The 9,100-nt window shown below is 47.7% G+C and overlaps 1 protein-coding gene across 1 annotated transcript; it reads right to left on the reverse strand.

The window, feature by feature from the left end:
• Positions 1-12: 12 nt before the first annotated feature.
• Positions 13-7,499, reverse strand: Fndc8 (fibronectin type III domain containing 8). The gene is made up of 4 exons (XM_034507726.2): positions 7,219-7,499; positions 2,795-3,158; positions 1,879-2,115; positions 13-1,361 (listed from the first exon to the last, which is right to left on the reverse strand). The coding sequence occupies exons 1-4, from the start codon at positions 7,422-7,424 to the stop codon at positions 1,209-1,211; spliced, it is 960 nt and encodes a 319-aa protein (XP_034363617.1). The 5' UTR covers positions 7,425-7,499; the 3' UTR covers positions 13-1,208.
• Positions 7,500-9,100: the final 1,601 nt, after the last annotated feature.

Raw genomic sequence — 9,100 nt, forward strand, 5'->3', positions numbered from 1 at the left:
TAAGAGAGTGGCCAGTGGAAAGGCTAAGGCGGTGCTGTCCATGGTCATCCTGTCACGTGCCTACCTGCACAAACTAAAAAGTGCGCACATCTGTCCACCCTGTTCTCAGCCTGCTCATGAGGACTCTGGTGTCAGATGACAGTCTTGCCAGTGTCTCTCATGGCATACTGTTTAAGGCCCTGCCAGATCCCCACCATGCCAGGGCTAAAGAGGAAGGCCAAGGCCATTGCAGAGGATGGCCAGCAGGGGGGGTCAGTTGGTGTGAGACAGTATCATGAGGGACTGCTCTCAAGAGGACCTTGAAGGAATGAAGGGTACCCCAGTCTTTTAGGCCTTGGCTGAGACCTTTGCTCTGCAAGAACCTACTGTCATTCTCTCTTGCTGTATAGGTAGCTGGGGCTCAGCATTGTCTGTTCATGGCCTCTAGTCATCTGTGGGGAGATTTCTGGGTCTGCCTGGTAATAGATCCTTATGTTTCCTACCTCCATGAGGGGCTTTTACATTTTACACGTCACCCAGCTGAGTATTCAGCCTCCCCCTCTTACATCAGAATAGAGCTGCATGAGAGGCACGAGAACCACCAGTTAGATTTGCCTGGTGTCGGGTGCATGTGTGTCACCGTGATCCTGCACCCATGCCCAAAAGCCCTGACATTAGTATTAGCTACCTGAGCCCCAGAAGATAATGACCTTGTACTTCAAAAGGGAAGGATTCACAAGCTAGGATTCAGCCAGAACGTTTCCCTAAAGCTGGGCGTTTAGTCTTGATTGTCACCCTGTCACCCAGCCATCCTTAGTCTCATTCTACATGCCATACTGCTGGTTCTGACAAGAGGCCTGTGCTCTGGCCCAGCTTAGGCTTGTGGCAACAGGAAGCAGAGTTTCAGGGTGCTGTATGGGCCTTCAGTTCTTTAATGGGGGACCTGGAACCAGCCCAGGTCAGGGAGGAAGAAGGGTGCCTAGCAGCTGTTGGGCAGTGACTGAGCCTGACCCAGTCCAAGATGTCACTAGGTGAACGGGGCTCCTGTCTACCCATGGCCCTGACCCAGGGTTGAGGTTCCAATACATCTGCCCCAGGCCCTAGGCTGGTGGATAACTAGTGGTTCTTTGGCTTGGTGCTCGATAGTACAGTACATCTCATGGTTCTGGTTCCTGAGGAGCCAGAGCCAAGGCAGATAGTGGGCAAGGGATAGCCTCGACCCACACCCCTTAATATGGATAAAGGTATTCCAGATCCTCCAGTCTCCGCATTTCCTCCATTGTCATGGACACAGTTCTCCGATGAGGTTGTTTGCGCTGCACAGTAACCTGGATGGGATTGTTCTCGGGGAAGCTGTTGAAGTCAGTACACACAGTTGCAAACTGAAATAAATCAAACACGGTTAGGATGACTTACCAGGCTAGCCTTGGCTTTCTCATTTCCATCACCTTCTTGCCGCTAAGCGAGATCTCAGCCTCACGCCACACAGTCACTGTAGGGTTCTCTCTACCCTAACCCTTTGACAACTACAAGCTTCCCTATGGTCTCTTCCATTTCCCTTCACAAGTCTTGGTCCACTCACAATTATTGGAATTGAGGAATACGAGAACTCATGGCTTTAGAAAATGAGCGTGATGATATTACGAATTGCATTTCTAATGGGCCCCAAACAGCTTCACCTATAAACCTTTCAGGGAACAGCAGTCTGGAATTAATGTGTATTGATTGGCCCAGGCATAAGGGAAGCAAGCAAGGACATGAGGCTTGGGGGGATTCCTGCCCCTCACTATTCTCTTGTACTTTCTCACCCATCTGGGCCAATGGTTCTGACCTTCAGTTGGTTATCTCTGGATCTGCCTTCCCTCCCTAGTCCTGTGCCTTTCTGCTTCCAGGACTCACCTTATAGGGCTTGCACCACTTCCCTACCCCTGCTGTGTTGGCAGCCCGGACAGTAAGGCAGTAACTTGTGTTTGACTTCAGCTCCATCAGCTTGACAGTGGTGCCCAGGATCTTGTTGAAGATCCAGGGGCGGTTCTTGATCTTGGGCATCTCCTTGTCACCTGGTTTGGTTGCCTCCTGCAGCAGCACCTGATAGAAACTGACCTGCTGCTTGCCTGCAGCATAAGTCCAGGAAATCTAGGCAAAGAGAGAACCCAGGCTTCCTCAGGTCTGGCCTGGCCCATGATATATGTGAGGGTGGGGGTGGGGGACATCACACTGGCCCTTCCATTCCTCTTCCTACTGGAGCTCGCTCAGGCAGGTCTAGAGGGATGCGCACCCACAATGCCTTGCAGCACGGGGATGGAAGAGTCAGCTGAAAACTACCTCTGGGAAGCACCTTTCCAACTATAGAGAGGTCATCACACAGCAACCAGTGACAGACTAGAAATCTGACTTAGCATCTCCGGGAGTTACCATAACATTTCCATTACCTGGGACTATGTAAGCAATACATATTGTCAGGCCTCCCTCAAACCCTCTAGGGATGGAGTCAAGGTGGACTGTAGGAACATTCCTGCCAGAAGCCCTCTGGACACACTGAGGCTGTCACTTCTACACTTCCCAGTTCTAGCAGATGCTCAGCTGGAAGTAACCTTTCTTTCTGAATTCCTGACAAACTTGATCCGACTCTCTTCTGCATTGAACAGGGAAGCAGTGAGCCCAGCTCATCTCACACTCCATAGACAACACGCCCTCCTGCCGCCCTTTCTAAACCATGAACTCCAGGTCAGAATGCAAGGGCGATTCCTTCACACTCCCCATGGAGCTTGGTTCGGTGTCTCCGCAGTAAGCCTTTGCCAAGGGAAAAACATACCACAGCGGTGGAATCGCCAACAGTGTGTTCACAAATGAATGGGGCCTCCGGCACATCCATGACCACAGAAGACTCAGAGCGTGTTGAGGAGGTGTCTGTGTCCAGCGCAGGGTTGTCCAGGTCCAATAGGCCCCTGGTGGCCATTTGGGACTTAGATGAACGAGGGCAGATGGCCATATTCTCCTTTTCTGCGTTCTTGACCAGTGATGATAAACTGAGTTTGTTCAGCTCACCCTCCAGGATGCCAGCAAAGAAGCTGCTATTAGGCTGGGTCACAGCCATTTTGATGGGGTTCGCCAGAGTGGACGGTGACATACTAGTGTCATCCGAGCTGTATTCAGAATCTTCCACTGGCATCTGCATCCTGGAGTGGGGAGGACATGGATATCAGATGGAGGATGTCAGATGTCACATGGAGGCTACCCCAATGCATACAGCCTGAGGAACCCTGAACATGTGCTCTGGGGGCTCAGTTTACCTGTATCCCCCAACTGTGAGATAGCTTGAAACATGCTCACCAGCAGCAGGGCCTGAGATTCACAGGATGTCCCCTAAGACTGCACATTCTTGACTCCTGGTCCCCAGTGGGGAAGGGAGCTGCATTTTAAATAAGATCTTCAGATGTTTCTGATATGAAGTGTTCCAAGAAGCACAATTTTAGAAACTGCTAAAACTGAACCCTCCCAACAAAATGGGGTGCGAGCGTCCCAGAAAATGACCACAGGCAACTGACCAGAGTGAAGGGAAATGTCTGCAAGTACCTAATGAGAAGGCAATAAATTAAGCTAATTTCTTTGCTAATGCTTCTTTACTATTCATGTTTAATATAATTTTATTTACTTACATTTTAATGACATCTAACACTATTAATTATGAAGCATGTGAAATTAATGGTCTGTATTATGTGCAGTGACATATATTGGAGGAATTTTCCTGTTCCACTGGGTATGACAGTTAGAGCTGAGGAAGGGCATATGGCTGTGAAGCAAACAGGAATTACAAGTGTGACACAAACACACTTGTAATTCTAGCACCCCAGAAGCTGAGGCAGGAGGATCAAATGTCCCAAGCCAGTCTGGGCTATATAATAAGACCCTTGACTCAAAAAAAAAAAAAAAAGGAAAAAGCAAAGCAAAACAAACAAACGAAAATTCTTGTTCCCCTGTGTTGCTTTGATGATAATCTTCCATAAGCTCATATGTTTGAATGCTTGGTTCCCAATTAGTGAAACTATTAGGGAAGGATTAGGAGGTGTGGCCTTGTTGGAGGAGGTGTGGCCCTGTTGGAGGAGGTGTGTGACTGTGGGTTGGGTTTGAGGTTTCAAAAGCCAGCACTAGCCTCCCCCAATCCCACCCCATCACTGGTCTATAACTTGGGGATCAGATGTAAGATCTCAGATATTTCTCTGGCACTACATCTGCCTGCCTGCCAGCATGCTTCCTGCCATGATGATAATGGACTGGTCCTCCGACACTGTAAACAAGCTCACAATTAAATGCTTCCTTCTGTAAGTTGCCTTGATCATGGTGTGTCCTCACAGAAACAGAACAGTAACTAAAACATCGCCCATTTGTACGTTTTTTGTTTTGTTTTGTTTTGTTTTGTTTTTTTAATTAGGGGTTATTTTAAACACACCAAGAGTAACATGTTACACTTTCGGAAATTAAGACATAGTGGCCTTGCTAAGACCCCCCCTGGACACCTCTCTTCTCGAACTACATATCCTGTAGCTGACACAACCAGCAGAGTAAGGTGGTGGGTTTTTTTTTTAACCTGTTTATTATTCACTATGTGTCGACTTAGGCTTGCTGCATATATATGTTAACCTGAGGCGAGACTATTACTTTGCATGTTTTGCATGTCTCTAGACTCTATATAAATAAAAGGTATCCAGCACGTTGTGCTTTGATTTGTTTGTACTGACACATGCAGCAGAGGCTTCAGCCGTTTTGTCTGTTTCATGTTTTTTCGTGTGTGACATGAGTATTTGTTGCTTTTTAGTTTATGTACACTGGCACTTTACCTACATGTATGTAGTATGCCACATGCCTACAGAGGCCAGAAGAGGACACTGGATCCGCCGGAACTACAGTCACAGATAGTTCTGACATCATGTAGATGCTGGGAACCCCAACCCTGGTGGTCCTTCAGAAAATCAGCCAATGCACTTCAGTCCGAGCCACCTCTCCAGTGCCTGCACTTGCTGCTCTTTGCTATTACAAAGAAAATACATGACCCTGCATTGTCTTGGTGATGACAATAGTTTTCTAATCCTTAAAAAACAAGTTTGATTGATACATACCTATAACTAATACTCAATATCACAGACCGATCGATCCTTACCCATAACATCCTCCACAGCTTCTGAATCTGTGTCTAGATATTTTCACTTTAGTTTTTACCAGCTAAGATTTCCTGGGTAAACAGTCCCTACTCTACCTTTCTACCTTAGTCTACTCCAGCTTACAGCTTCCTGTTTGCTTCACAGCCATATGCCCTCCCTCAGCTCTAACCCACAAACTCCTGAGACAGCTGGATGAGTCTAGAACACTCACCCCTCAGCCCATACCGTTCCTTGAAGGACATTTGAAACAGATGTTCTTTAAGTCCTGTATTTGTAGGCTGAAGTGTCAGGACACTGACAGCATTTATTCAGACTGCCCTAAGAATCTCTGTTTCAGAGTCACCTACTGGAGCTGGGCAGTGTTGGCATATGCCTTTAACCCCAGCACTCAGGAGGCAGAGGCAGGCAGATCTCTGAGTTAGAGGCCAGAATGGTCTACTGAGAAAGTTCCAGGACAGCCAAGGTTACACAGAGAAACCCTGTCTCAAAAAACAACCAACCAACCAACCAACAACAGCACGAACAAAACCAAAACAGACTCCCCTACTGAAAAAGTGAGTGCGGAAGTAGGCACTGAAATCCACTGGACCCTGGACTGCTTGTGGAACATGTCTCTTCCCTGATTTCCACAGCACCCTTGCTGGATGGGTGTTAACCCCTGTACTTGGCTGAGGCCATTTATCTAAGTGGAAGAACTTGGATTTGAACTCAGGACTCCTTGTCTGAGATTCGCCCCCTCTTTCCACCCTCCACCCTTAGTAAATCATGAAGTGTCCTACAAACAATGGCTATCTTAGCCAGGTCACAATAGCTAATAGTGACCTAGAATGGACAAATCCCTCTCTAACCAGCACACAGTCTGTGAATCCCAGTGAAAATTAAAGTATGGAACCCTTTTTAAAAGAAATTATAAAAGGGGGCTGAAGAGATGGCTCAGCGCTTAAGTACACCAGTGCTCTTCAGAGGACCCAGGTTCAATTCCCAGCACCCACATGGCAGCTCACATCTGTCTGTAACCCCAGTTTTGGAGAATCCAACACCCTCACACAGACATGCATGCAAGCAAAACACCAATGCATATGAAATAAAAATAAATTTTTTAAAAAAGGAATTATAGGGAATAGAGAGATGGCTCAGCAGTTAAGAACACTGACTACTCTCCCAAAGGTCCTGAGTTCAATTCCCAGCAACTACACCGTGGCTCACAACCATCTGTAACAAGATCTGATGTCCTCTTCTGGAGTGTCTGAAGACAGTGACAGTGTACTCACATACATAAAATAAATAAATTTTTAAAAAAGAGAGTTATAAAAGATTTCACATCTGGGGCTGGAGAGATGGCTCAGTGGTTAAGAGCACTGGCTGCTCTTGCAGAGGAACTGAGTTCAATTCCCAGCATCCACTTAGTAGCTCAAGACAGTGATAGAAGAACATTATACTAAGCCAGGGACCCACTCACTGGTCACTTCAATAAAACTGTACTATTTCCTCAGTAATCACCCTCTACACCCTTTCCCTGGAGGTCTTCCTCTAAGAAGTCTACCTTTTCTGCACCTTATCCCAAGCTAAACCAAGCCCTTGTTTTCTCAAGGTGCCCTGTGATGGCATTTACCAGGCTGCACTGTATTTCCCTTATTGCCTGATGTCCCCCACCACTGAGACCATTGGCACCAGGCCTGACATTTTTTTTGGAGGCGGGGACTATGCCTCCCAGCTCTGCATCCCCCAACTTGATGCTGGTTCACATTTCTCACCAGGAGGAAAAGAGTTTTGTGGTATGAAGTAGAGAAAATTCAGACTTACTCAGCAGACCTGTGAACCTCAGCTAGAAGGCAGGTGGGGCATTAGAGTGGGAGAGGTGAAGGAGAGAAGGCAGGGGTGACAAGTAGAATAAGAAGCACGCCCTGACAAGTCCAGAAAGGTCTCCTAGAGTGGGCAACCCACATGCTCTCAAAACTGATGTGGGGCTCAGGACAGGTGCATGGAGAACCTCCTGATATGTTCTTCCCTGAAGGACCCACCACAGCGGGCCGCAAAGCTTCTCCAGCCTTAGAAAAGAGGACCCCAAATTGTATCTTACATGACATCGGTGTTTTCATCCTCTGAGTAGTTGGCCAAGCTGCGTCTTGAGGGAAGCAGGAGGCCTTTGGTAGCCATGGACCGGTTAATAAACTTAGGGTTTGGACAGGGCTTTGGCAGTTGGTTGATCACATTCACAACATTGAGGGCTTCCTTCTTCGGTACAGCTTCCTCCCCACCCCCCACTTTACAGAATACCGTTGCCATCTGGCGTGGGTGGGTGCAGGGTTGCTACCACCCTGCAGGACAACCAGCTGGCAGGAAGCAGAGAAAAACTGAGGCAAAAGTCCCACCCTCCATTTGGGTGAGATGGGTTTGCAGGGCTCTGACTTCACAATCATTGCGGGGTGTAACAATCAGCAGCCGCCCCCCACCCCCTATATAAGAGCTTTGCTGGGCAGCTGGACAGACCAAAAGACTGGGCTGGGAGGTGGATTGAGCCAAGAAACAGACTCGATGGCCCCTTCCAGTACGCATGGTCCCCTCTAGGCCACATTTGCAGCCACAGCTACTCGGTCTTCTTCTGAGGACTTCAAAAGGCTTAAAGCCCGTGTCCCCTTAGAGCTGTCCAGGAAGGGGTAGCAGGCTAGTGACAGAAAGAACACCACTTGGCCCACGCCAACACAGACTTTGAAGAGGAGGCCTTTGCCTACTGATTCTTCTAAGACTCTATCCTGGCATCTAAGCAGCCAATAGCCAGTAACAGACACAGTGAAAGCTTCCTGTGGGTGTAGCTCACAGAGTAGCTGGCTTTAGGGCTAGGATTCCAAACACCTTGAAAGATTGAGAGACAGTGAATGAACGAGGGGAGGTATTTCTAGAAACGAGCCATACTTCTCTGCTGTGACGAGAGCCAGAGTGCAGGTTTTAGAACACACCCACAACTTCCAAGGAGGGAGAAAATTGTATGGCACCAGCTTTGCAGCTGAATGTGGACTGGAGATTCGGTTCTGTGCTTTCCTAGCTGTGTAACTCAGTAACTCAGAGAATATCAATCTGACTGAGCCCCAGTTCCTTCAACTATAAAATACAGGCAGAAATAGAACCTGGCTCATTTTGTAAACTGAGCGGTTTATAAAACCGATTTATTTCTTCCGATAGATGTGATAAAAAAAAAAATCAAAGTAGTCAAGCGTTCCCTTACTCCCATTAAAACCTTTGGAAAACATGGGGCTAGAAAAATGGCTAAGTAGTTAAGAGCACTGACTGCTCTTCCAGAAGACCAGCACCCATATGGTGGCTCATAACCATCTGTAACTCCAGTCCAGGGGAATCTGACCCTCCCTTCTGGCTGCTTTGGGTACCAGGCATGCAAAGGGTGAATAAATATCCATGCAGGCAAAACATCTATATACATAAGATAAAAGTTGATAAATTTGGAAAGTACAGGGGCACAGGTGCCCTCTGTGAACTTCACTGGATCTCAGCTCCATCATACAATCTGTAGTGATCTGAGTTGGTTCCTTTTCATTGTCTCTCTAACATGAATGCTACTAGAAGTCAGGGGTGCTTCACTCAGTAAGTATTGAGTTAGGTAGAATGAGAGTGTCCCTAGCTTTGCAAATAGGAGAGAGAGAGAGAGAGAGAGAGAGAGAGAGAGAGAGAGAGAGAGAAGAGAAGAGAAGAGAAGAGAAGAGAAGAGAGAGAGAGAGAGAGAGAGAGAGAGAGAGAGAGAGAGAGAGAGAGAGAGAGAGAGAGAGAATATGAATGTGTGTCTGTGCCTCTGTCTCTGTCTTTGTGCACGTATATTTGCTGTGACCAGCACCCAGTGCAACTCTGCGGCTTGCAGGTGGCTGGCTCGTTTGCCCTCGTGGTCAGCAGATGGCGCTGCAGGCCTGGCCCACAAAAGACGCTCCGGACGCGGAACCCGGAAGCGTCGGCCG

This window comes from Arvicanthis niloticus, chromosome 6 (genome assembly GCF_011762505.2).
Source record: "Arvicanthis niloticus isolate mArvNil1 chromosome 6, mArvNil1.pat.X, whole genome shotgun sequence".
In the NCBI taxonomy this organism is placed as follows: Eukaryota; Metazoa; Chordata; class Mammalia; order Rodentia; family Muridae; genus Arvicanthis; species Arvicanthis niloticus.

Bases quoted from the DNA above. Each gene is read 5' to 3' on its own strand.
- Fndc8 (XM_034507726.2), bottom strand. From the start codon at position 7,424: ATGGCAACGGTATTCTGTAAAGTGGGGGGTGGGGAGGAAGCTGTACCG. The intron at 3,159-7,218 runs GTAAGATACAAT...TCCCCACTCCAG, and splicing joins GATGAAAACACCGATGTCAT to GATGCAGATGCCAGTGGAAG. The intron at 1,362-1,878 runs GTGAGTCCTGGA...GATTTATTTCAG, and splicing joins AGTGGTGCAAGCCCTATAAG to TTTGCAACTGTGTGTACTGA.